A 27330-nucleotide genomic window follows, 5' to 3' on the forward strand; every position below is an offset into this window, starting at 1 on the left:
GGGCTTCAGGGGGTCTTTATTAAGTGATGCTTTAGTCTCAAGTCTCTGCCAGGGACTGGAAGTGGGAGTGACCCCACTCCCCCTAGGCTGTCCCAGACTTGCCTTCTTAGAGGAAGGATGCAGGAAGCCTGCTATCCCCTGAGAACAGCCTGGGAAGCTGGGCTAGCGCTGGGGTGGGGAACAGCAGAGCTGAGACCCCCAACCCTCAACCCCCAGCCCACGGTACATGTGCAGCCCGAGGTGGGAGGGGCCGAGGCAATCCTGGCCAAAGCCTCCCTCATGCAGGCCCGCTCCCGTGGCTCCACTCACAGCCCTGAGCTATTCATGATCTCTGCTCTCACACTTGCCTTGGCTCTCCACAAGCTAGCCCCATGCTTGGCTCCCCTAGGCCTTCAGTCCTGGGGAAGAACAGAAGTAGGGAAGCATGCTAGGGCAGAGGGCGCCCAGCCAGACAACTTCAAGGGGCCTCTCCTTTCTGCTGCCCATCCGAGTTCAGGCCCCTCCCTCGATAGTAAGCAGGGTGGTGGCCTCAAACTCTGCACCGCTCTCCTCTTACTGGCGCCCCACTCTGTCCCAGCCCAGAGCACAACGCGCAGTGACCGGGGGCTGGTGGGCACAGGAGCCCTCCCTGGCACACAGGCCCGACTGCCTGCAGCTGCTGCAGGCCTGCTCCCTGCACTGGAAGCTAGAAGAGGGGAGACAGGGAACAAGTGGGGCAGCGGTGTGCGGCCCCCGCAGCAGGAGGGGATCCAAGCCCTGCCCTGCTGTCGGTGCCAGCAGCCCCAGGCCCCTCTTCCTTATGAGTCCCCAGGGCTCCAGAGCTGCCTGTCCCTGCAAAGGGGGATGAGAGGGGCAGACGGTCCTTGAGGAGAGGAAGGGTCTGCAGAGAACCACCCAGACACCCGGTGTTACCCAACTCTGCCCCAGGCCCCGAGGGCCCCAACTCCTGGCACCACCCACCCTGCGTCCTGGGGTGAGGAAGGGCCCCTTCTGCTGTCCCTTCCCCTCAGAGGTCCAGGAACCACTCCAATGAAACAGACACCGCACCTGCCGCCTGCCCCTGGGGAAAGCAGGGGGCTGAGGCAGGAAGGCTGGCTAGGGGCCTGCAGGCCTCTCCTGCTCCGAGCACTTTCCTTGCTTTCCTGACGTCGTCTTGGCAACAGGGGGACCCCGCCCTCCCAGCTGGCTCCTGGGCCCTCCCTGCAGCCCCTGTGCAGCTGGGCTTCCTTCCTGTGTGCGTGCGTGAGTCTGCGTGTGGTGGGGTGACTACAGGTGGTGGTCCTGGCTGCCAGGGAGGGCAGGAGAGATCTGGAGTCAGCCCCGCTGCAGGGCCTGGGGCTCAGCTTCAGCCAATCTCCTTCCATTGCTTGTAGAAGTCCAGAACATTCTTGATGTCCACACTGGCATGTGCAGCGGCCTGCAAGGCTGCCTGTGGAATTGGGGGAAGGAAAGATGGAGGAGGGCCTGACCTCCTAAATTATGGGTCAAGCCGTTGAGGGGCTGGGGAAGGGGTGGTGGAAGAGGAAAAGGACAGCTGTCTGGTCTGAGGGAGTCGACTCCGGTACCTCTTCCCCGAACATCAGCCCGTGACCCACCTGCATAGGGCCTGAGAGCGTGCTAGGGTTATCCAGTGGAAGGCCTGTGATGATGGTCACCATGCCGCTCGGGTCCTCCTCACCTGCCCCCTGGGCCAGAGTCAGCTGTTTGCAGCTGTCCAGGATCTTATAGAGTGTCCTGGAGTGGGGAGGGGAGGGGGAAGGAGGGCCAAGTCCCAGCATTAGCACAACCTGAATACCAGATCCCCAGGGCAGAGGGGAAGCTGGGATGGGGAGGGGCCCAGGAGACAGCAAGAGCTAGCAGGCAGCTCGGAGCAGTGGGTTCTGGGAGCTGGCCTGGAGGATGAGCTCCAGGAACCACGCAAAGATACGGTGAGGGAGGGCCCTGCACCCAAGGGCCTCAGGGCCACAGGGCCTCCAGAGCTGGGGTGACTTCTCACTCCCTCTAGGGTGAGAGCCACAGAGGCGCCTGGCCCCAGGCTGGTCCTGCTGCCTGTGCCTGGATTCCCTGGCCCTGTCTCTCTCTCCTGGGGCATGCCCGCAGAGGAGCAGGGCAGGCAGCGTATCTGGGGTTCCAGGGGTGTAGACAGAAATGTTACCAGGCATCGGCATCCTGCCTCTTCAGCTTATGCCGCTCGAAGCTCTTCCCTGCCTCTCTCTGGCAGCGAATGTACCTGCAGGGAGACGGGAGAGTGGCAGGGGTAGGGGCAGGGGTGGGGGGGTGCCCAGCTCACACAAAGTGGGCCCTTGTGGCAGAGACCCCGTGTCACGGGAGGGGAAGGGGCGTCTCCCACGTCGCAGGTCCATCTGGAGCCATTCTAAGTGGCTCCCCAGCTGTTGAGCCCTGCTTGTTCCTCCTCCTGATAACATCACTTCTTTGGTTCCTCCCTGGGGAGGAGCTGGGTGGGGAGAAGCAGCAGATGCTTTTCAAGTCAGTACTTCTGGAGACAAGGTCCAAACAAGAGGGCTTTGTGTGGCTTCCTGGCCAGGCAAGGGCAGATGCAGAGGAGGGTGGGCCAGCCAGCAGACAGCAGGGAGCTTTCTCCCTCCTCCCAACACCCAGTGCCTAGTCCTCTTCTGGCCCCAAAGGCAGAAGGGCCTGTGCTGGGCTGAGCACCTATATGCTGCCACCCAACCCCCCTGAACTGTGGGAAGCCCCTGGTCAACCTGATCACCTAAAGCAGGAGAAACTCCTGCAAAAGCGCCCAAGGCTTGAGTTGGGGGCTTGCTCCCCTCTCCCCACTGACACTGATGCCATGTTTGCCCCAGAGGCAGATGGACAGCAGGCCAGTGCTCCCCAACAGGGCTCCTGGCTCCTCCAATCATTGTTCATTTCAGCACCTAACCCCCGACTAATAATTATATCCTCGGCCTCCTTCCCCAGGCCGTGAGCCAACTGTGAGCAGGGACCACGAGCATGTGTCTTACACAAGGAACACACAGGCGTCTGTGCTGACCTGGGCTCAGGACAGGTCCAGCCAGGCCTGCACTCACCTGTTCCCTTTTTTAAACTCTGCCTCCAGATATCGGATCCCATCCCGGGCCCCGGGGTGCTCCTTCTTCAGCAAATCCAGGCCATCGATCACTGGCGGACACGGTGAGGGTGGGGGAGGACAAAACAGATGAGCCCCGGCTGCTGTGACGTGGGCTCTGCAGAAGCACCCGCGCTCGCTCCAGGACACACTGCAGCCCCCAGGAGCCCTAAGGCCTGACTGACCTCCTGCCAACAATGCACCTGGCAGCTTACCAACTGCTTTCCCTCACGTTTTCTCACCTGCTTCTCCCAACCTCCTTGTGAGTCAGGGTTTGACAGAGATGGTCATGCCCCCTTCACAGATGACATGACCGAAGTTGAGAGAGGTGGCTGGACTTGACCCAGGCCACTGTGTGTGAACTGGGGCCAAGTAAGGGTCTCTCGACCCCCAGCCAGATTCTCTTTCAGCCATGTGCCCCGACCTCTCCAAGACACTCACCTGTCCTCGGGATGATGACGATGAAGCGGCCACTGGTGGCCAGCTGGCGGATGACAGGGAGGTGGTGGCAGAGGGCCTGGGTGTCGGGGACGAGGTAGGGAGACATTGCTGACTGTGCCTTGGGCTGCTGCAGGCTCCCTTCCAGCTGAGAGACCTCGAGCTGTTGAGAGAAGGCGGGGTCGGGGCGGGGCGCTGCGTGTGGGCCGGGCGGGGGTGGAAGGCGTCCCAAGGCTCTCACGGGACTCCTCCTGCTGCCATCTCTACGAAGGGCTCGGAGGAAACGCAGCTGGGAGCACGGGTTAGGAGGGAGAGAGGGAGAAGAGGAGTGAAAGCGGAAGGGGAGCACAAAGGCTCAGTGACGAGCCAGCAGTGGAGGGCAGTCTGTGAGGCCGTGAGGGTAGTCAGGGCCAGATGGAGGGCCACAGCGGGCGGAGCGGGGGCTTCAGGCGGCAACGGATCAAGAGCAGAAGCAGTGCTGGGCCCTGGCTTCCTACCTGAAGTCGTAGCTGGGCCATGTCTCTCATCAGCCTGTTCCGCCGAGCTTCCTCCTGTGCCTACAAAGGGGAGAAAGAGACAGGTGTTAAGCTTGGGACAAAGCATTGGGGGAATATTCCTTTCTCCAGGGATCAAGAACTCCAACAGGGATCGGGTCTGAAATAGGTACAGCCTTATATAAGTCAACTCTCTATCGCTCCCGCTAAGTGAGGGGAAGGTAGGCGTGGGAGCCAAAATGCCACTCTGGTGCACTCCGAACACCTCCCGTGAGCAGCGCTCACCCCCAGGGGGAAAAGGCAGGGCCAGCACCTGTCTGGTCTCACCTCTGCCCGCCTCATCCGCCCCTCCTCCCAGGGAACACCATCCATTCCAGGGAACACGAACCCTTCACTTTCTGTCGCCATCCACTTGCAGACTTCTTCCAAAATCTACAGTTGCAGCCCAGACCTCACCACTCCTGAGTTCGAGATGTATGTACCCAACTGCCTACTCAACAGCCCAATCTGCTTCTCCAAAGCTGCTTCTAATCCTCCCATGTTCCCCAGCTTGCTAAATAAACCACCATCTGTCAAGTCAGAAAGCTAACCAGCTTCAACTTTTTCCTCTCTCTCAGCCCCAGAAGTTATCAGCCTCCCAGTCCTGTCGACTGTACCTCCTTAAAAAAAAAAAAGAAAAGTCACTCACATCCCTTTGCATCCTTCTATTTTCAAAGCACAACCCTGGCCTAAGCCAGTACCCCCCACCTTGACTATTAAAACCACCTTCTTTCTGCTCTCTGCCTCCAACCCATTTTCTCTGCTGACAACCAAGGAAATCTTTCGAAAACCATCTGTGGTCCACCAGGGCCCTGACTAGAAGCCTGCGATGGTCTTCCTTTGTCTTCTAGATGAACATGGTCTAAAGATGAAATTAAGGATGGGGACTTATCCTAGAAGACATGGGGAACCACTAAAGACTCTTTGATGAACAAACTGGCATCATCAGAGTGAGGATTTAAAATAGTAACCTGGGATGTAAGCCTCCTCCTGATCATGAGAAGATGCCAGACAAAGCCACGTGAGGGTCACTCCACAGAGCAGCTGACCAGTACTCTTTAGACGTGTCAAGATCATAAAAGACAAGGAAAGACTGAGGAGACGTTAATAATCAAATGTAACGTGGGATCCTCATGGGGAAAAAAAAGAGATTTGTAGGAAAACTACTGAAATCTGAATAAAGCTTGTAGTTGATAGTGCTGCACCAATCCTAATTTCTTAGTTTTGGTAATTATACTATCGGTAGGAAGTGTCCACCTCTTTCCCCTCCAGAGTGTCCCCTTTGAGAAACGCCGGTAGAGAAGGAAAGAAGGGGGCCAGGAGACCGGGAGATGGGGAACGAGGGGATCCCTAACCCAAGCAGACACTAGAGCCTGGAGAGGAGCAGCGGCCCCCTGGCCTGTGGAGAAGCTGAGCTCCCAGAGCAGCTCAGAACAAGGACAGGAGCCAGGCCTTCCGATTCCAGGGCCCTGGCTCAGCCGCCCATACCTCCCCCTGACATTCTGTGCTTCCTTGCCTATAAATGAGGATGCAAGCACCTGAGATGTCACATGCAAGGCAGCGCTGCACATGGAAAACTCGATAAGTGATGGGAGGTGGCAATATGACAAGGAGTGCACTGCTGCCACCCCTGGGGGCTGAGCCCCTCGGGGTGGAAACGCTGCCTCGCATGGAGCAGGATGCAGTCCCAGCAGGCAGTGTGGCCTGGCTCCAGAGTGGCCTGTGGTGTCCAGCAGCACACCAGAGGGGCTCTCAAGTATTCCCCGCCCCCCAGGAGGAGTCTTCAGGAGTTCTAGGCCAAAGGAAATGCCTGCAAAACACTCTACATTTTCTGATGCTGTGTAACTTCCCCATAATTATTTTTGTAACCCCCCTTGTTTCCCCCCATGGAATAGGAATAAAAGTCTTAACACAAAAGGTTAGTTTTTAACAAAATGTGCTTGCTTTTAACACAGCAAGGAAGGGAGTTTCTGGGGAGCCAGTGCTCCTTCCCATCTGCAGGAAGGGGGTGCTCAGAGGTGGGGGAGCCTGTGGTTGGGGAAAGGAAGAACATGGGGGAGGAGACTGGCTTAAGATGAGGAAGAACTCCTGGGCTCGCCAAGACACACGGGCTGTGTTTGCTGCGCCAGACACCACCACCCCAAATGTGCCGGTGCCACTGAGCCGGGGGAGGACAACACGCCCGGGCTGTGCAGGCCCCACTGCAGAGCCCGGACGGCTGCTCACAAAGCATCAGCGCCACAAGACACAGGCCTGTCTCGTCACAGCTGTAACCCCCAGGCCTAGACTACTGATACAAAGCAGATTCTCAGTGAGTATCTGTAGAATGAATGACTGAATGGAAAAGAAGTCACACAGGCTGCCTCCTACCCTGGGGCTCCTGTGGGATGGGAGGTTCCTGCACGGTGTTTGAGGCGGGAACCTCAGTCAAGGAGCATCTGCTGAGCACACACACACTGCATAACACAACATGCAAAGTGCCTGACATTCACTACCACGCCTTAGTCACCACAACCCCGTAACGCTGATTCTACTATTCCTATGTAACTGGTGAGGAAACAGGCTTAGCAAGGTTAAGTGACTTGTTCAATTCAGACTGGGGGGTGACAGAAATGGCCCTCATCCCCCAGTCAGTCTAGACACAGCGGCGGTGCCAGGCTGCCCCTGCTCACAGCCCCTCTCACAGCCCCTCTCACCCCCTATCTGCCCTAGTTCTCTGCCTGCCCTCTGGTCCCCCTAGGCTCGGTCTCCCCTGCCCTGACCCCAGCAACCAGGTTCTTCAGTCAAAGGCCCCAGGATGCCTGAGCCTCTGGCCATGGTTTCTCAGTGAGCCCGTGGGAGCAGAGCGGACAGGGAGGGGCAGCCTGACTCACCATGCGGAACTGGGCCTGGGCCTGCTGCAGCAGGCTCTCCTGCTCAGACTGGGCGATGCTGACAAAGATGCCGACCTCTGCGTTGAACTGCAGGATACTGCCTTGCAGGCGGGCAACGAAGTGGCCAAAGCTGCGTATGCAGCAGATCCGCACGACTGTCTGTGGAGACACGGGAGCCAGCCTGGCTGAGCAGGGTCCTCCAGGCTCACCTGCCCCCGCCCAGGCTCCTTCCTCCTCCCCTCCCCGCCCTCCGCCAGTCCAGCCCCCTCAGCAACACGGGCTCCCTGCAAAGGCTTGGGGTGAAGGGAGAAGAGGAGCAGCGAGGCCCAGACCTGTAGCTACCAGAAAGAGAGTGATCACGTAGGGGGAGGAGACTCTGAGGACTGGGGAAGCAGGACTCAGGGCGGAGGAGAGAGCGAGCGACAAGGCCACCTGCTGGAGACACGAGACCTGGGTTCTCACGCATCTCTCTCCTCTAGGGCCCGATCCTAACGTGTACAGCGAGAAGACAAACTACGTCACCATTTCCACTTGTGTTCTTGGTCAGCAAAACCCTTCTCTCCCAACCAAACAAAAATCTTAATCTAAGTGCTAAAATATAAAACAGAGTATAAAGCCAACCTGCTCTGGCTGGAGAAGGAGAAGCCAAAGGGGCTGTGTGTGCTGTGTGTGTGTGTGCGCCTGTGTGCATGGTGCTGGTACGCCAGTCCACTTGGCTTCCCTCTGCTGCCCCCAGACGGCCCATGTGGTGACACAGATTCAAGGGTGAAAGTCACTGGACTAAATGGGCAGCACATTCCCTTCCAGCTCCAACTTTCTCTGTTTGCTAGTCAGCTTAGAGGAGGCTGGGCTCAGAAGAGAAAAGACAGCAACAGAGATTTTAAAGCCCTAGTAATTTACTTGTTTTGTCCTCTCCAAAAGGTGGGGGGAGGGGAAGATGGCTTGTTCTACAAGGGGAGACACTGGATGGACACCCTTCCAAGAGTGACAGGAAGCCCAGATGGTTCACTGAGTGAAAAAGGACTCAGACCTGCAGCCAGGGACATGCTCGGTGTCTGGATGGAAGGGGCGCCAACCTGCCCCCCACCCCCACCCCCAGCCTGAGCTCCTGCTTTGTTACCGAGTCTTCAAAGACAAAGCCTGTGGCACAGGGAGTGACAGCCTCACCTCCTCTAAGGTGCTGAGCAAGAGCCGAGCTGTATCAAAGCTAAAGCGTCTGTGGGCCGCCCGGAGGGGAGGCAGGTTGCGAAGTGCCGTGTCCTCTGGGAGCAGCAGGCTAGATGGGAGGTCAGGCAGTTCACAACCTTCAAGAAGCTCCTGGACCTCAGCACACAGGGCCAGGCCTGGGGAGAAAACAGGACACATGAGACCCCTGCGCTGTGGAAGCCCCCAGTCAGAGGGACACAGTGCTTCCCATTGGGAACTCCCGGGCAGGATATACTCCTTGGACAGAAGGTGGGGAAAGATGCGAAGAAAGGAGAGATGGTCCAGAGGGCCATCAGGCAGAGCTTTAAGAGACCAGAACTGGAAGGGCTGGAACCGCTCTGCAAGCACACTCCCTGGTGGCCCAGGCCACCTGCCCACAGTGGGGCAGCGTCAGGGCAGGGAACGAGAGAAGCCCAGACCACAATGACTGCTGTGTGTTAGGGAGGTGACGCAGTGAATCGCGTTAACCTCCTTACCCTAAGCACCAGGTTACCAGGATGGGGGTGGGGGAGTCCGTGGGCCAGCGAGGGAGAGGGGAAGGGAGGGCAGTGCCAGGGACTCACTCACCAGATTCTTGGAGTTCGCCAGCAGCTGGCAACAGGTTCAGCAACACAGACAGGCGGTTCCACAGACTTTGAGAGCTCTTGAGAGAGAGACAGAAGAGGAAGCCTTTAGCTGGGGCAGGGCTGGAGGCTGGCAGTGAACAAGAAAAGCACTGGATCTGGGAGGTCTGGGGCTATGGTTACGTGCCTAGAAGCGTTGAGAAAAAAATGAACACAAGTGGGGCTTACAGGGGACTTGGAAAACAGGGAGGAATGGAGAAGGGGAACCCTGATGCTTCAGTGGACTTCATCAGCAGTGAAGGCTTCGTGAAAAGGCAAGGTGTGAAACCACAGAACAGCTCTCTGGTTCGTGGTAGTGGAAAAAGCTACAGCACTGAAGAAGTGTCTCTCTGTCTAGCACAAACTCCTCCTTTCAGCCCTCCAGGTGCACGCGCTGGGCCAGCTCTCTGGGGAAGCAGCCTGAGCCGCCATCTTCACTACACCACCCTCGATGACTAACAGTGACTAACTAGCTGTCGTCAGGCACAAGCACACGCCCCAGGGTGTGCCTGGCCCTGACCTAAACTCTCTCTTCGAGGGAAGAGGGTGACCGACAGGGAAAAGGGTCTTCCACAGCAGGCAGGTCTGCTTCTGGAATAAAACCACACTGAGGAAAAGCCTCAGAACACCAGAGGCTTGAGATGAAGACTCTGAACCTGAGAAGGGAAGGAGAAGGCCGCCATCAACCCAGCCAGCCTGCATGGGAGCCCACCTCTGACACTGCTCACTCCAGCTGCAGAACTCTTTTAAGCCATTCCCTTGCCCGTAGCAGCTGCACCTCGTCTGTGCACCCCGCCACCGCCTAGTCCCATCTCGCCTGTTGCCACGCTTCGCCCTCTCTTTTCTCTGGGTGCTGATGTTCACCTGCCAGAGTTAGCCCTTGAACATGTATTTTCACCAACATTACTCACTACAGCCGGCATTACGCCTAGCGCTGGGGACACAAAGCCGAAAAAGCAGCTCTCTCACTTTCCCAGTCCACAGGACTTGCGTCCCAGCCCAGGCCACAGGCTCTGAGGGCAATGGTCACGCCTAAGCCTGGCCTGTAAAAAGCACTAGGAGCCAGCGCACGTGAAGCTAGGTGCTTCACGATAACTTTTGTCTTTCCCAGCCCAGCTGAGGGGATTCCCACGCCCCACTGTGGCTGGCCCAGCCCCCCCCTCACACCCTGAGAGCTAAAGGGGGCAGTGGGTGTGGAGTGACGCACCTGCGCACACACAATGATGAGGTCGGGGTTGGTCCGCAGCCAGTCCAGGAAGACTTTCACGGCAGGGAGCAGGCCTTCGGCCATCAAGACCTGCAGCTTCTCCTGGATGCTCCGCTCATTCCGAAAGGAGCGCCCACTGGACTCGCTTCCCTCCGACTCCGAGCCCTCTTCAGAGGCTGGGAGTGGGAGACAGAGAACTGGGATGAGCAACTAGCAGACACCCGGCAACAGACTTTGGCTCTCTGAGAGGGGCATGCGCCCACCTGCCTGGACTCTTCTGAAGAATTCTGATGTGAAAAGAGAGGAATGCGACTCCAGCCTGACTTCTCTAGGCCCACTGAGTGCTTTTAAGCCAAGAGCCTCGTGCCTTTTAAAATACGAGCTAATTTGTGAGATCTACAGCTACTCGCTCAACTGACACCTATGATGTGCTCATTCTGTGCGAAAGGCAGGGCAGGCAGTCGGAAAGGAGCCACCGGTAGGGTGACAAAGGGTACAGAATTCAACACTACTTCAGCTCCCGGCTCTGCAAGCCTGCAGGTTGGAACACGACGCAGGCCACACTCCCCCTCTGAGCGTCAGCTTCCGCGTTTTTCTACTCTTTCAGTGGTTCCTAAGTCCCAGCACTGTGCCAAGCCCTGCGTTTGGTAATGGGGATTCAGCAACAGACAAAACACGGACTGCCCTGCCCTCAAAAGGCTCGTGGTACTGGTGGGCACACGTACAAGCCAACGGACAGCATCACTTGAATGGGAAAGCGCTGGAAGCTGTGGAGGTGTAGAAGCTACAGGAGACCACAGGAAGCCAGCCCTTGGAGGACTCCCAGACCAAGTACGTATAAGCCAAAATCTAGAGGGCGAGTGAGAATCAGCCAAGCAACACACTCAGAGCAAGGGAGGGAAAGCATGTTCCGGGATAAAGGAGCACTGCACAGCAGCTTAGCAGGACAGCATTTAGAAGAGGGATGCTGACTCTCCCACCACAAGACTGCCGTGGGAATTTCCCTGGGGGTCCAGTGGTAAAGACTCAGTGCTTCCAATGTAGGAGGCACGGGTTCAATCCTCGGTCAGGGAACTAAGATCCCACATGTCACAAGGTGTGGCCAAAAAAGCTAAACAACAACAACAACAACAAACTCGTAAGAAAAAAAGACTGCCATGAAAGTTAAATAGGCCGAGACCCTAAAAAGTGCAGCCCAGTGCTTGCACAGTGTAGACGCCACAGACGCTCGCCACCACTGACCAGATGCTCCCTCTGCACCTCAGGGGAAGGCCCTCAGGAGAAACGCCTTGTTCTAAGCCACCTGCCCTCCTAGTGGGTGCTGGTTTTTCTAGTTTCCAGGAGCCCTGGCAGGACCTGGGACAGCACAGGAGAAGTTATTGCTACAGTGTTGTGTGGGGAGGAAAGCCCCAAACCCACAGGGCAAGGTGGGAATGGGACCACAAAATCAGCTGGGAGTTGAGAATGAGGAAGTGAGCAGGAGAGGGGATCCCCAGGGAAAAGCTCCTGGGCCACACTATAGGCAGAGGCTGGAAGCCAGGCAGCAAGGGTAGGGATGAGAAGTACTCAGAGACAAGAGCAGCCTCTCTCAGGTAAGTGCTGACAGTACAGAGGTGTGGACCAGAGCAGGGCGACGGACAGAGGCCCACACACCTGGCTCTGAAGGCCTGTCCACATCCCCGTTGACACAACGCCTGAGGCTGGCTGAGGCGGCTGCTTCGGTGGTGGGCTGGAGGAGCAGGTTGCTGAAGGTGGGGGCCAGTCGGAAGCAGCGTTTGGTCTGGAACATCTGGGTGGACATGGCTTGTAGATTGCTAGCAATGCTGGCCTCGCTGGGGCCCAGAGGGCCATTGAGGGATTCAGGAGCCTCTGACCTGGCCCGAGATGGCTCCAGGGCTGGGGACCGTGTCCCATCCTCATCCTCCATATCTTCCAGGTCTGATCGGGACTCCTGACTGTTCATTTCTGAATCTGTCTCAGCGTCAAAAGCTGTTCCTCCACCTTCAAGACTCTTGTCGGAGCCACTGTCCGAGCCCTCACTGGCCCGGGCCGAGTCATGGCTTGAGTCCGAGTCAAAGCCTTCACTCAGGTCACTGTCATCACCTGCTTTGGGCGGGTGGCGGCGGCGGCGGAGGCAGGAGAGGCGGGAGAACTTCCGACTCTTTCTGACCTCACCCTCTGGAGGTACTACAGGAGGCGGCTCAGGACCCGGCTCCTCCTCCTTCTCCAAGGGTTCCTTGGACTCCAGTTCATCTGCGGAAAGAGGATGGTCAGCACTGGGACACCGGCAGGTGTTGACAGCCCCCTCACCCCACCACACCTATGTCCCCCTCCCATGATCCCCACACCCCATGCTAACCGTTCCACAGCCACAGCCTCCCCCATCCCTGCACCTGCGCCATCACTCTGGAATGCCGGGACGGGATTCTCGCCCTCTTCCAGCTCAGCCTGCAGCCGGATGTTGACGTGATTGACGAGGTGGGAGAAGAGGGCCAGGGTGAAGGCGATGGCTGCACTGTACTGCTTGGACCCTAAACCCAGGGAAGCCAGTGTTAGGGGCTGAGGCCTGGAGAGTAGGAAGCACCACTGATTCCAACCCCATCTCACCTGTTCTCAACTCTCCCAAGGATTTAATCACCTCTAAAAACTTTCTCTAAGGTAAAAACAGATTTCTCAGGTCTCTGCTCTCCCATCCTGTAATGTGGAATGTGCCAGCTGCTTCCTCTTGTCCCACCTCATCCTCCTCAGCTCTGACGGGCTCACGCAGGCCCCTCCCCAAGCGCCACCAAGTCCGAATTCCGTCTGGATCAACAGTTAAGCATCTCAACCACTCTGTCTGCCTAGGTCCCAGACAAGGCTGTGTGCGTCTGTGGGTGTGGGAGGGTGGAGGGGGTGGGACCAGGCTGCTGCCCTTGTCTGTTCACGAGGAGCTCCTTCAGGGCTCTCTCCCACAGCCAGCCAGTGCCGCAGGTAGTGAAGGGGCGACTTGTGGGAGCGACTTTACGGGTAAGGAGCTGCAGAAAAGGGCAGTGAGGATCCCAGAAGCCAGGGGGAGAGAAAAGAGGGACGCAGGGAGAGTTACCTGCTCTCTTCAAGCTGTGCACCCCCATAAGGCAGATGATGACCATCTGAAAGATGAGAAGGTCTGGGAGGAAAGCATATCCACTCTCATACTCCTCCTCATCCTCACTGGCCAGGCTGAGGTTGGGTGAGGAGGGCAGGTAGAAGAGACAGAGGTTGAAGTCCTCCAGGACTGACTGGCAAAGGGACGTCAGCTCTGAGTCCACGGAGCTGTGGAAGCGCAGGAGTAATGGGAGGTCAGTGATGGGGGCTGGGGCAGGCACAAAGAGCTGGGAGTTCAGGATTCAGAGAAAATACTATGGGATCCTACAAGGGAGACTTCAGAGAGGAGGAGGGGGACTCAGTGCTGGCTGATCTCTAAAGCAGACAGAATAACACGGGAAGGGCACACATACAGTGGAAGGGATGTGGGTGGGCTTCCCATTCGGCCATTCCTTCAACTTCCAGTAAGCGCCCAATCTGCCAGAGGGTGAGCCACCCAGAGAATGGGCATGGAACCTAGGGTGAGACAGTGAGGGATGCCGAGAAAGGACTAACCAGCTAAAGAATTTCCAATCGAGAGACAGAATTCACCAGCCCACTCCCTCCTCTCCAAGTCCCCTGCCATAAAGAAGCCGCTGTGGATGGGGCTCCCAGGACACAGTTCTTGCTCACACTCTCTTCTACTCACTTGCTTTTGGGCTGCAGGAGGCTTTGCAGATACATAAAGTTCACCAGCAACCTCTTAATGTCTTTACATCTGAAATGAGAGGAGCCCAAGGTAGATGGCGAACAGCTCCAGAGTCCCTGTGGTCCTACTGTACAAACTGCAGAAGACCCCCCTCTTCCCACAGGCCCCACTCACCGCTTCTTGCTGGGAGAGAGTTTCCGAGTCTCACACTTCTTCAGCTGGTGGTACATTTTCGCTGCCTTGTCATACAGCCGCTTGAGGTTTCCATAGGCCCCCTCAAAGGACACTTCCGACTGAATGCTGAAGGAGACAGAGGTGAGCTACTGAGTCTTGGCAGAGGAGGACAGGGGAAGCATCAGTCTCCCAGGGATTTAGAAAGCACTGCTTTTCTTTTAAATATTTGTTTCTGTACTTGGCTGTGCCAGGTCTTAGTTGTGGCGTGTGAGATCTAGTTCCCCGAGCAGGGACCCCTGCATTAAGTGTGGAGTCTCAGCCACTGGGCCATCTGGGATGTCCCAGGAGCACTGTTTCTAGTAGATACAGGCGGCCCCCAGCCGCCTCTTTCACGTACAGACTGAGGGTGAGAACTATCTTTCCTAACAAAAACACACACATACAACTTTCAGATTAATCAGAGTAATGATGACATCTGTATCTCCTCTGCATCCAGATATGGGACAATTAATCCCATTCAATGTTACAAACATAACTTAGTCACCATTGCTGAAATACACTACTTTTCATCTTTTTAAAAGCAGAGCACTTAACAGGCGGCATCTAACAAGCATTAAGGATGTTTACGTATTCTATTCTCGTCAATCTTCACAATATTCACCCAAATGCAAATATGTACTGAGCACCCCACTGTCAGGCACTGCACCCTACTACTGCCCATTATAGACAAGGGGATGAAGCCCGAGAGGTCGAGTATAGTGCAAAGGCCACGCAGCTGAACACAGTGCAGCCCCATCTCCAGCCCAATCTGCCCCACCACAAAGACTAACAGCATGCCATACTTTTTAAAATGTCTTTTTAAATTTTTTATTATTTTATTTTTTTCCTCTGGTCATGCCCCACGGCATGTGGGATCTTAGTTCCCCAAATAGAGGTTGATTCTGTGTCACTGGACCACCAGGGAAGTCCCTGATACATCTTTTAACTATAAAAAGCAAGGTATAGAAAAGAAGAAATACACATTAGAGGTGAATTAAATACAGCTATAAACTTTCTTATATGCCTCCCACTGAGAAGTGGGTTCTACGTCACCTTCCTTTCAACCCTGGCAGGGGGCGGGGGTGGGAGACCACGGCCACTGAAACGCTGTGGCCGAGAAAGCACTGTGGCAGTGACGCCACCAGTTTCCAGGCCCAGGCCGTAAGAGACGGGCGGACCCTAGTTTCAGGTTTCTTGGGTCATTATTCGCTGTTGGGAGTCCTGAGCCACGATGTAAGAAGTCCATCTACCTTGAGGAAGACACCACATGGAGAGGCCCCAAGACTAAAAGGAGAGGGAAAGGGGTCCAGATAAGCCAGTTCTCCAGACACATCAGACACCAGAGCAGCCGAACACCACTGCCTGACCCTAGACAGTGCCACCAGGACACCCAGACTGAGCCTAGGCAAGTGCCCAGCCCACGAAACATGAGACAGAATTGTTTAAGCACAGTAGAGGACCTTAGTGGGCACCTCCCAAACCTGGAGGTACATGGCTCTCTTTGCAAGTGACTCACCCTAAATCATAATTACGAATGTGATACGGGATCCAGGACAAGTAAGGGGGCATTCCCTGGAAGGCATACAAGGAATGGGAAAGACGCAATGGGAGGTCAGAAACCTGGTAATCATATGGAAGAATAAACACACAAATGATAAATGCGGGAGAAGGTGGAAGAAAGCTAACCCCGTTACACTGTTGGTGGAAATGTAAACTGGTGCAGCCATTATGGAAAATAGTATAGGATTCCTCAAAACACTAAAAACAGAGTTGCCTTATGATCCTGCAATCCCACTCCTGGGTGTATACCCAGACAAACAATAACTCAGGCAGACACATGCACCCCTGTGCTCACGTGCGCGTACTAGGTTGTTCTGGCTATGCTTAACTCTGCGGAACCCTACGCACTGTAGTCTGCCAGGTTCCTCTGTCCGTGGGATTCACCAAAAAAACGCAAGAATACTGGAGTGGGTTGTCATGCCTTTCTCCAGGGGATCTTGTTGATCCAGGGATCAAACCCACATCTCTTACTTCTCCTTCATTGGCAGGGGCGTTCTTCACCTCTGGAGCCATAGCAGCACTGTTTACAACAGCCGAGTCATGGAAGCAACGTAAACATCCATCTACAGCTGGACGAATGGAGACAGGCGCACGCCTACTGTGCTATGTAACGGCCTGCTACTCAGCCATAAAAAAGAACGAAATAACGCCATGTGCAGCAACATGGAGGGAACCAGAGATGACCATGCTGAGTGAAGTCAGTCAGAAGAAGACAAATACCACAGGATGTCACCTGTACGTGGAGTCTAAAATATGCCACAGATGAACTTACCTATGAAACAGAAACAGACTCACAGACCTGGAGAGCAGAACTGTGGTTGCCCACGGAAAGGCGGGGGAGGGGTGGATTGGAGTTTGGGGTTAGCAGGTGCAAACTAATACATCTAGAATGAAGAAACAGGTCCTGCTGTGCAGCACAGGCAACTATACTCAACATCCATCCTGTGGTAAATCATGATGGAAAAGCCTGTAAGACCGGACTTCCCTGGTGGTACCGTGGATAGCAATCTGCCTGCCAACGCAGAGGACACGGGGTGTGATCCCTGGTCCAGGAAGATTCCACACGCTTCAGAGCAAGTACGCCCCGTGCCACAACTGCGGAGCCCACACACCGAGAGCCTGAGAGCCACAACTACTGAAGCTCACACACTCTAGGGTCCAGGAGTCACGCCTACTGAGCCCACAGGCTGCAACTACTGAGCCCACACACCGAGAGCCTGTGCTCCACAGCCGGAGAAGCCACCGCAACGAACAGTCCAGGCACTGCGACTAGGGAAAGCCTGCACGTGGCAACAGACCCAGAGCAACCAAACATAAAGTTTTAAAAAGGTATGTATAACCGAATCACTTTGTTGTATAGCAGAAACTAATGCAACATTGTAAATCAACTATACTTCAGTTTTAAAAAATAAAAATAAAAATACAGTGGATGGGAGGCCAGTCTGTACTGATCTAGATAAGGGCAAATATTTATTGATACTGAAAATAGGTTTCCTTGACCAGGTGAATCAAGGACCACAGCCTGGAATTCTACGGCAGAATTAGGTATCATAATTTACACTTCAGTAGTTTATCATTTAACCTATAAGACCACCTTACTCCCTTTGGGCTTTGAAAGCCAATTCACTATGTAACTACTGAGAATGATTTGGCTTCTCAAGTAGACTCTGGCCCTGATTAGGTGGCAACAGTGAGTTTCCTGGCAGTTTATGTCTCACTAAAATTTAATCAAAGGCTTTCTCATTTACCTATCAGTCTCATGTCCATTTGGTTATGGTGACTTAGTAAACTAAGTCTAACCAACTTTGGGTGCCCTGAAAAAATTGTGTTTTGTTGTTGTTGTTGTTGTTTAATTCTAAGAAATAAGACAATTTTGAAGTTCTTGTCAGAGGTTACTTTGGTACGATTTTACCAACTCTATCCAATTTATCTCTTTCTTCAGGAAGGTAGCTATCCTGTTAGATTTCATGATAGCAGACAGCTACATTAGCTGCCCAAGTGCCTACAAATCCAGGCGGCTGTGCGAAAAGCAGCAGGGCTGCCAGGAAGCAGGGTCCCTGAGGAGGGCACCCTAATCTCACCATTCTCCCATCTATCTTACTCAGGAGCTAGAGAAGGGAGAACGGAAAGAGAGAAAACAAAGCAGGAACTGGGCAGATGTGAAAGCTGGGAAAAGAGCTGCCAAATACTCACCAGCGCAGGTAGCAATACATGGCTTCCACATTATAGTACTTGCTGCCTGCAAGGGTGCCCAGCTGGTTGAAGGGCATTCCTGGAGAGAAAGAAGAGTCACACAGTCTGTGGCCACAACACTCACCGAAAGCTGCCAGGCCCAACCCATGCTAAGCATCAGAGAACTCATGTGGAGAACAGTGGCTCTGCAGGAGACACTGGTCTCTCGGGAGATCAGCAGCTAACCTTGTTCCTGCAGAGGGTCACTGATTCCAGACTCATGTCCTGTCAGTCTAATCCCACCTGGCCCTCAGGGATTCAGCATTGATGGGTGCCACTCCAACAGCAGCTGCGGCTCTTCCAACACTGACTCAGTTCCTGGAACCCTCTCACCTTGGCTCAGTCTCTTGCCTCTGAGCTCTCCTTCTGACATGCTAGTCCCCATCCCTCCCTGTAATTTAGCCTCATCTCTTCCCTCACTGTGCCTCCACAGTGGCAGCTAAAGCACAGTCTCCTCTTTCTACAGACACCAGAGATGAGGAAGCCGTCTTCTTTCCCTTCTTTTCTGCCTCCTTCCCTCTTAGTTCAAGACTCTCCCATTTCTCTTCCTCTTCCACCATCTTCTGAGTGTGCATTACTTGGGAAAGAATTCAGAACCAAGGTGAAGTATGAATGAACTGAGTGAGGAGGACCTAGGGGGAAGTGAGTATGCCTGCCTGCCATCTCAACACTGTTTTCCTCTTAGAAAATGCTGCTGGGTTGGGAGGCCCCAGTGGGGGGGTCCACTTACCAATCTGAGGAGCTACTGACAGGGCTTGGTAGTAAAATCTCTCAGCTAGCAGCTCAGTGTCTACGCCAGCTAGTTCATTCTGATACCGTGCTGTAAGAGAGGGGGAGGAAGAAAAGAAATACGGTAATTCCATGCTTCAGAAAATACCTCCCCTAGTCTGGAAGTCCACTCTAGAGAGCTGTAATAGGAGCCTGGGAGGAAGATACCTGAGCTAGAAGGCAGGCTGTCTGGGTCTCTGGCACATTTGGAAGTCTACATGACTATGGGCAAATTGTTCAACTCTTTCTTCCTTGCTGGTAGGTCCAAAATGTAAAGAATATTTAATGTTTGTAAAGAGGCTCTTCTTGATTATCTCTTCCCAAGGAAGGGGAGCTACAGCATATATTAATGCTTGAAATAACTTCTCTTATTTGGTTCTGGAATTCAACTGCTCAGTTCTAGAGAGAAGACATTACTAATGACACTAGGTCAATCTACTGTGAAACAGCTGATTCTGTGTATGTGTGTGTCCACACGCGCCTGTGTCTGCTCACTCATGTTCTACTTTTTTCAACCCTATGGACTACAGCCCACCAGGCTCCTCTGTCTATGGAAATTTTCCAGAAAAGAATACTGGAGTGGGTTGCCATTTTCTCCTCCCTTCTCGACACAGGAACTGAATCCATGCCTCCTGTATCTCTTGCGCGGTCAGACGGATCCTTTACCGCCTGGGAAGCCCGATTCTCCCTGTGGCCCCTACCTGTAAAGGGTGCAGGAGTGGGGTAAGGGCAGGGAGAGGCGCCTCAGGTCTACTACAGAGAATGCATCCAAAAGCCACACACCAGGAGCCTAACAGGACTAGAGGTCTTTATCCATCAAGATTAGTGACTCAGGGGGCATAGAGCAGGAGTCCTTTTCCATTCTGAGAAACATACTTCAGGTAGGTAAGTCCTCCCTGAGGTCTAACCATAATTCCCCTAGGAATGTATGAAAAGAAAACTCCAAAAGAGAGGGACATCAAATTAAAACCTTCCAAACTTACTACTAAAACCAGGTTATCATCCTGACTTTCTTAAAGCACAAAGACATTTTTCCCTTCTTGCATTCACTCATCCTTTGACTCATGGAAGAACAGTGAAGAGAAAGAAACACTGAACAGACTGGAGGGGAAAAGTTATCAGAGCTCAAACTCCTCCTCCTGCCCTCCAGTCGCTTAAAGGGTGGGACCAACAATCTGAACGGCTGGAGCCTGTCCTGGAGCCCAAAACAGAGAAAAACGAAAGGTTCTGATTCTTACACAAATCCCCCAGGTACACTAGACATCGGTGGCATGCCATCTGTGCCCAATCCATCTCCTTCCCTGAGGCAGACACTGGCTTCTTGCATCCTGAGAAAGAGAGAGAGAGAGAGAGGTTTATAAGCCCATTCCTCTGACCTTACCTCTGGAAAACACCTTTCCTAGGTGGAGAATGGAGATCAAGAATCCAGATCTAGTTTTGGAGCCCAGCCTTATGGGGCAGAGATGACGCCCATCCAAGACACAGGCTCACAGGTGGACAGAGGTAGGGACACAGAGGCTCCTGGGTAGGCGTCATTCACTGGATAGGAAGGAACTGGAAGAGATGGTCTAGGGTCCTCAACCTAGGACAGCTGCCTGGGGAAAGGTCATGTGAAAGGTCATCACAGGAAGGTTAATAGAAAGGAAGAAGAAGTGAAGTCAAGTGTAAGTATAGTTGTGGGTGCCTTGGGGAGCCACTCCCCACCTAAAGGTAAAAGGTTTGGGTAAAGATGGGAAACTTGCCCAGGAAGAATGGCATATGGATGAGGGCAAAGGAAATGCTCCTGGCTTCTGCCTGGCGGAGGAGCTCATGGAGAAGGCAGCCTGCTGAAGAGCCTCTCTGTGGAGGAGCCTTGTCTGGGCTGAGGACAGGTGGTGGCCAGAGCACAGTCGCCTGGGCTCTCGCCCCTCCCTTTACCCAGGCAGCCCTGGGACTGCAAAGAGCTTCAGCTATTTGGGAGGCAGTTCTATGTGCTAGGTACTGATCTAAGTGTACCACAAGGCCAACTGAAGTGATCCTCAAAGCAACCCCAAGGAGTAGTTACTCTTATTACTTCCATTTTACAGGTAAAGAAATCAAAGTCACGTAACAGGTAAGTGACAGAGTTGGGATCCAAATGGTAACCTGGCTCCAGAGACCATCCACGTATCCCTTCCATTTTGCAGACACTCTCCTAGGTGAGCAACTCCCACTCTGAGAAGCCCTTCCCGATATTTACTATAGAGGCATTGCTGAGTTGGCTGAATGAGAAGTATCTATAAGGAGATAAAGTTGTTTGGGGAATTAATTCTTTGAGATAAGGGTTCGTCATCCTCACTCAGGCTATGGACTCTCCTGTCAACCTCATTTGACACCTATGAATTCTGTCTTGGGTTAACCTTGCTCTATTTTTGGCCGTGCAGCTTGCAGGCTCTTAGTTCCCTGACCAGAGACTGAACTCAGGGTTCTGGCAGTGAAAGTGCTGAGGCCTTACCTCTAGACCACCAGGAAACCCCCCACTGTTTTGTTCTTAAGTGTTTCAAGTGGAGAGTGCCTTCTGATCAGAGAATGCTGCCACACAGTGGCATAGACATAAGCTCCATCTCTGACCCAGAACGTCTTTCTGCTGGTGAGGGGAGGGGAAGGGGGCTAGGGGAGGGCAGGAGGTATGAAGAGCAAGGGGAGTTGGAGGAAGCAGGAAGAGGGAAGGAGCTCCAAAGGACAGTCAAACTGAAGAGAAAACCATCAACTAGAGAAGGAGGTAAACCACAGCTCCAGTACCTCAGAAAATAAAAGAGATCTGCACTATCTTGAAAGGCTGACCATGATTTTCCCAATATTTCTAAATACTTTAATCCTTTCATCAAATACTAGGAAACAATCTCTAAAGTTAAAATAAAGTGCCAGTCAAATCCAACTGGGAGAAAAAAAATGCTATCAATATCATCTTCCAGCGCCAGACTTTCTCTAGATCATTCCATCCCTCCCACTGGCTCTACACCAGTCTATAACCCCAAACTAAAGAGGCCTCTCTCTTTCCTTAAGATCTTTACCCCAACTCACATGCTTATTTGGTTAAATCCAAATTTCATGAAGCATTTGTATGTCTTCTAGAATCTTCACAGCTTGGCTGGGTCACAAGGTACATAGCTACTGAGGGATAAGAAGGCCAAAGTAGAAGCAACCCAGCTCGCTCCTCCGGCCCACCTTTCAGATCTCACTGACCTATGAGGGGGTCGGTGACGTGGGTCCAGTCGATGCAGCACTGCAGTTCCAGCTGGTAGTGAGACTGGATGTAGAGAAGGAGATGCTGGTAGAAGCCGATCCCAGCAACCAGGTGCGTCCTGTAGGCACATTCCAAGGTACTCCGGCTGTGGATATGCTGGAGATAGGGAAAAAGAAGGGGCCAGTTAGGCAGCAAGATCAGAGCTCTGCTCCCCTGTCCCTAATCATATTTATCTCACTGAAGAAATAAACATATCTTTTTGGCTCTAGAAACTAGATAAAGTCTGGAACTTTATCCACCTCTCCTCTTACTCACGAGTCACCCCTATACCCTTAGATCTCCTTCTCTGGTCTCCTACCTGGGGTCAGGCTCCCCTCCTCTCCTAATCCTAATTCTACATGACTCCCTCCCTCCCTTCTATCTCTTCCTTGATATCCCTACCTACAGCCATGCTCTGGGCCAGTTGCTTAGCTGTCTTTTCATTCCTTAGCTTCCCCTCTTTAGACCAACTTCTTTCCAAGCTCTACGACCTCCTCTTGAAAAGCAAAAGTTGCTCAATTGTGTCTGACTCTTTTTGACCCCACGGACTGTAGTCTGCCAGGCTCCTGTCCATGGAATTCTCTAGGCCAGAATACTAGAGTGGGTAACCATTCCTTTCTCCAGGGGACTCTTCCCAACTCAGGGATCCAACCCAGGTCTCCTGCACTGCAGGCCGATTTACTGTCTGAGCCACCAGAGAAGCCCTCCACTTACCTTTTTGTTAGTCTTGATAAGCTGGATAACTTCGTAGTATACCTTTCTCCACAGTAGCTCCTCAGCCTTCCTCCCATAGTCCACTGGGTGCAGGAACATAAGCTTGACGCAGAGCTCACGCAGCCTATGAGGATGTAGAGAAGCATGAGAGGGACTGGCCATCCCTTCGTGGGGGACACAAGAACTGAGGGCAAGAAGGCACCTGCCAACACCCCAACTGACAGACGTCTGTGTCTCCCATTAGACATCCAGGCTCACTCAGTAGGACACAAGACAAGCAGTCCTAGAAGGCAGTGGAGCCCCAAAAGATACAGGCGGGAGCAGTAAGAATCTTCAGTCTTCACCTTCTTCCCTTGCACCGTTCTCTCCTTTCCACTCGGCCTCTGTACCTCTTTCTTTCCTTCCTTATGCAGTACAGTCAATTCCCCCAACTCAAACACCACTCTAATGGCACCAGTCTGTTACATACAGAAGCTGCAGAACGTGAGGGATCCCCTCTCCCTCTTAGGAAGGCCAGAGATGTCACAGACCATTTACGTACCATGAAGTCAGGAGGTAAGAGAGAACATGTATATGTATGACAGAGTTTCAGGGGGAGAGGAAAAGAGAAACTCTAAGGATGTGTAGGTTATAGAGTCTCAGCTTACTTGTTCCTCAGGCTAATGTTCTCCGGTTTGAACACTTCTTGATAAGCGGTTTTGTTGCAAAGGATGAGGTCAAGTCGATGCACAGCCTCCACCACAGCCCTGCAGGGAATTATAGGCAAACAGCCCTTGAGCCATGCATCTGGTCCATATACTAATCTCATAGGAAAACCTACAGAATTAGGGGCAGGGAAACCAAATGGCTGCAGGTTGAGCTCCATTCAAAACACGATGAACAGAGCCTCCATCTTGATACAACCGCCCCCTCAGAAGATGTCTGGCAATGCTGAAGACATTTTTGATTGTCACAACCCTGGGGAGGGGAAGGAGAGGCGCTGCTACTGGCATTTAGTGTGTGCTGCTAGACACCCACAATACCTGGGACAGTCCACCATCACAACTGTCATGCTGTCAACACTGCCAAGGTAGAGAAACTCTGACATGGGAAGGCAGGCTCTCTCAATGGAAAGAGCACAGGCTCTGATGCCAGGCAGAAAATCTAGGGTTTGAATCTGGCTGTGTCTTACTAACTCTATAATTTTGGGTGAAATGACCTAACCTCTTTAAGGCTTAGTTACCAATTTATAAAAATGGAGACAAGAGTAGTTACCTCAAAGGGCTGTTGTGAAGAGCAAATGAAATAATTTAAATACAGCATTGGTATATAGTGAGCATCTGATATATATATTGGTGAAATGAATTATTATTATTAAAAGGCTGACTTATTATCAGACATAAAGGAAAAGCATTCCTAACATAAAATTCCGTTCTGCAATAATGGGGTAAGAGAAAGGGGAATGAGAGTGTCCCTGAAGTTCTTAAGGTCTCCTGGATTCTGCTGAAGGAAACAGTTGTTTTAATATAGAGTATAGTCTCTAGAATCAGACGGCCTGGGTTCAAATCCTAGCTCTCCTTCCTACCAGCTATACAGTCCTGGGTCAGGTATTTAACTTCTTTATCTCAGTTCTCTCATCTATAAAATGGGTTTAGTAACATCATTTATTTTGTGCAGGTTAAATTAATTAATACATAAAGCATTCATAACAATGCCTTGTACACAATAAGTGTTTAGTAAGTATCGGTCTTCATCCTGAGGAGGATATTCCAGGCCTTAAGAGAAAAGTTCAGGGCAACTCTGCAATGGATGGCCAAGAGGTACCTAAGTAAGTATCATCTCTGGAAGGGAAAAACCCAGAGGATGACAGACAGCAGCTGTGAGAACAGATGAATCAGGCACTGCTCTTGGACATAAAACAACCGAAAAATAGTGAGTTACAATTCCTAAAATAGTCCAAAACTGATTCAGAATACTGAAATGTGCTCCTGGGCCAGGAAAAAGTGGGCCACAGCAGGCTAGCATCTTGTGGTGGCTCAGTTGGTACCCCTAAAAGCTGTCCTGTACTTAGGAAGTGATCACCAACACCCAGCTGAGTGGGCGGGATGGTAATCAAGGCCTTCTCAAAGACAATCTTAAGAGCCCAGCATTTCTCCAAACACCTCCTGGGCTGCCGAGAGATGGAAGACAAGCTCTTTTAGCCAGCCAGGCCCTCAATGCCAAAGGCAGCACCAGGCTGCCATCAGTGATATGCCAGTTTAGTCCCCAGGAAAGGGCCATGCACAGATCTGGGGTGGTGGGGTGGGAGGGCGTTGTTTTCATGGACAGGCTCCACAGCCTTCCTTAAGATTCTCAGTTCAAAAAGGTTAGTAACCACTACTCCAGGGAGTTCTAATTGCAAACTCTTAAACCTCAGAGGACTCCACACTTTCTTCTACATTTCCCATCAGACCATAAGCTCCTCCATTAAACTGTAATCTCATTTAGAACAAAAACTGCAACAACCAGTCTTGTGTCTCATTTACTACTGTAATCTTAGGTGAAGTACAGTGTTAAAAAAGAAAAACATGTTTAAAAAATTTTTTTAAGTTGTTAAAATTTGCCTAATTATTAATAATCGGTGCTTACATCCCTTTCAGCATCGCTTTTCCAGCTGCCTTTTCTGAGGGGTTTCAAAGATTTCAGAATTTCATTTCTATAAACAGACTGTGGGAATTTCCCAAATTTACAGAAGCTCCAATGCCAGTTTCATAGCCCGACAACATATTTACCTTGGGCGGAGAAATCAAACCTTCTTCCCCCAGTTCTTCCCACCAATCACCACTGCTATAATAAACGACAGAAAGAGATGTGCTGCCTCAAGTTTCCACCCTACCCAATGCTAACAATGCACAATCACCGGCAGAGAGACCCCTGTGCATACATGTGAGCCACACATGCAAACATATCAGCTGAAGCCAGTCAGTTCTGTGAGGGCAGTGGCTTGAGAAAAAACAAGATTTGAGAATGATAAGAAGGATGACCAAAGCCATTTCCGAAAACTGGAGACAAGTGAGGAATCTCGCAGACACTGCCCACGCTCTGTCTGACAGGCAGCACTGACACTCGGCAGCATGACGAGGCACACGTGCCACCCCAGTCTCTTCACCCGCCTGGAGACTGCTTGGGGCAGCCCACAGTGGGAGCCCAGAGGCTGAGGGCTTGGATCACGTTTCTATTTTTGGAGCAGCCGATACTCCCCTGGCCTCCTGGCTTAGGAAGCCAGACCAGGCAGGATGCCTACACAAGGGAGGAAAAGACAGCATGCTCTTGACTCTTTCACTGCCAAGATGGGGCCTGTGGCTCTGCCGGTAGTCTTCTCATGCAAACACCTCTGGTTTCAGAGCCTTAGCCAAATGAAAACCCCAAACTCTTAACTTCCTAGTAGAAAGTGGAAAACTCAATTTGGTCTCTATGTGTCATTCTATTTTTGATCCACATCCAGAACCCATGTTCTAGCTGCCCCACACAAAAATATCCTCCACTCAGCGGGAAATGTTCACCCCGGCCTGTTCCCAACAGAGGGCTGAAAGGCTGAATGAAGATGTTAAGAAGCCTGAGTGGCACTGTGGAAATGAGAAACCAGGAATGGAGTTGCCTGGCAAGAAACTGCAGTCATGAGGCTGGAAGGAAAGCAGGGCTCAGGAGTCCCCAGATGCCTGGAAATGGGCTCCGATGACCTACGAAAACTCTGGACTCAAAGTCCTTCACCTCCCTTCCAGTCTAACACAAATAATCTTACAGCCTCTTTATTTTCATTCAGATTCCCAAAACTTGGAGCGCTGAGACCTAAATGCCTATCAAATCCAGATCTCTCCTTTTAAGGATGAGAAGACTAAGGCCCAAGGTCACACAGTGAACGGCAAAGCAAAGACCTCTCTTGATTTCAGTCCAGGGCTCTTCCCTGTAAATCCTTACAGGGTTCTAAGCACTATTCCCTTCCGGGTTTTTCTCCCATCTGTAACCCCACCCTCACCTTCTCAACCCCCGCAGTCCCCAATTTCCACCTTCTTACCCCAAATCCGTAAAGCTCGGTGCCCGTCCCAAGCCCACTGCAGAAGAGATTCCCTCCACGTGCTTCCCTCCCAACCTCCCACCCACCCAATTCCTTCTTTCAGCTCAATCCCGGGTTACGCGGCCCCGCCCCCTTTGCTCCCTCCAAAATTGCACCCTCTTCCCTCATCCATACCCCTGCGCGGCACCGGAGCCCGCCCGTCCGGGAGGCCCCGCCTCTCGCTGTCCCCCACTTCCCTTGGCGGCTGCACTCACGCCGCGGCCCCTCTCACCGGTAAAGCCGCTTAGTGTGGAGGACCTTTGCTTCGGGCTCGCTGCTCTCCCCTGTGGGGGGGCCTTGGCTCATGATGCCCGGGCCCAGGGGCGGCTCCCGGTCACAGGCCCCGGCCACCCACCGCTACTGCCACCACTGCTGTCTCCGGCCGTAGCCGCAGCCGCCACCGCCGCCGGCCCTGCTCGGCCGCCATCGCTGTGAGGCGGCTGACCGCGACAGCTCCTCCTCCGCCTGCCAAATCTCGCGATAGCAGCTGCAGGTGGCGGGCCAGTGGCCTGCCGCTACCAAATCTCGCGAAACTCTTTTTCCCTCCCGGGAAGTTGCCAGAACTAACTCTGGGCAGCCTCGCCTCTTTCCGGCTTCGGTGAGCCCTTGCGAGAAACTTTATTGACACAGCTGCCAGACAACAAGCAGTGGCCTCTGCGGCGAGGGTGCTGAGGCTAAGCTGGATCTGGGCAGATGGGCTCACAGCTAGGAGCATGACTTTGCTTTGTCCGACAGTGGTCATTTGGCCCATCCGTTTGAGCCGAGCCTCTTTCAGATTGCTGGATAGAATGACTCAAATGCTCCCCTTTTCCCTATTAAACAAAAAACG

General features: G+C 52.9%; 1 protein-coding gene across 3 annotated transcripts; it reads right to left on the minus strand.

The window, feature by feature from the left end:
* Positions 1-26986, minus strand: SMG5 (SMG5 nonsense mediated mRNA decay factor). 3 transcript variants are annotated; one of them, XM_069576525.1, is made up of 22 exons: positions 26734-26986; positions 23077-23175; positions 22430-22553; positions 21676-21832; positions 19710-19799; positions 18434-18523; positions 17665-17743; positions 13873-13998; positions 13699-13767; positions 13030-13238; positions 12341-12478; positions 11601-12200; positions 9948-10123; positions 8706-8781; positions 8100-8275; positions 6933-7091; positions 4024-4083; positions 3530-3689; positions 3051-3141; positions 2156-2230; positions 1596-1734; positions 1-1429 (listed from the first exon to the last, which is right to left on the minus strand). In XM_069576525.1, exons 1-22 carry the CDS (start codon positions 26805-26807, stop codon positions 1346-1348), a joined length of 3051 nt encoding a protein of 1016 aa, XP_069432626.1. In that variant the 5' UTR covers positions 26808-26986; the 3' UTR covers positions 1-1345. The 3 variants fall into 3 exon arrangements, with proteins under 3 accessions (XP_069432626.1, XP_069432643.1, XP_069432634.1); XM_069576542.1 differs by lacking the exon at positions 26734-26986 and adding an exon at positions 26463-26486; XM_069576533.1 differs by lacking the exons at positions 1-1429; positions 1596-1734; positions 2156-2230 and adding an exon at positions 2237-2455 and having other exon boundaries at positions 26734-26968.
* Between the last annotated feature and the right edge of the window lie 344 nt (positions 26987-27330).

This window comes from Ovis canadensis, chromosome 1 (genome assembly GCF_042477335.2).
Source record: "Ovis canadensis isolate MfBH-ARS-UI-01 breed Bighorn chromosome 1, ARS-UI_OviCan_v2, whole genome shotgun sequence".
In the NCBI taxonomy this organism is placed as follows: domain Eukaryota; kingdom Metazoa; phylum Chordata; class Mammalia; order Artiodactyla; family Bovidae; genus Ovis; species Ovis canadensis.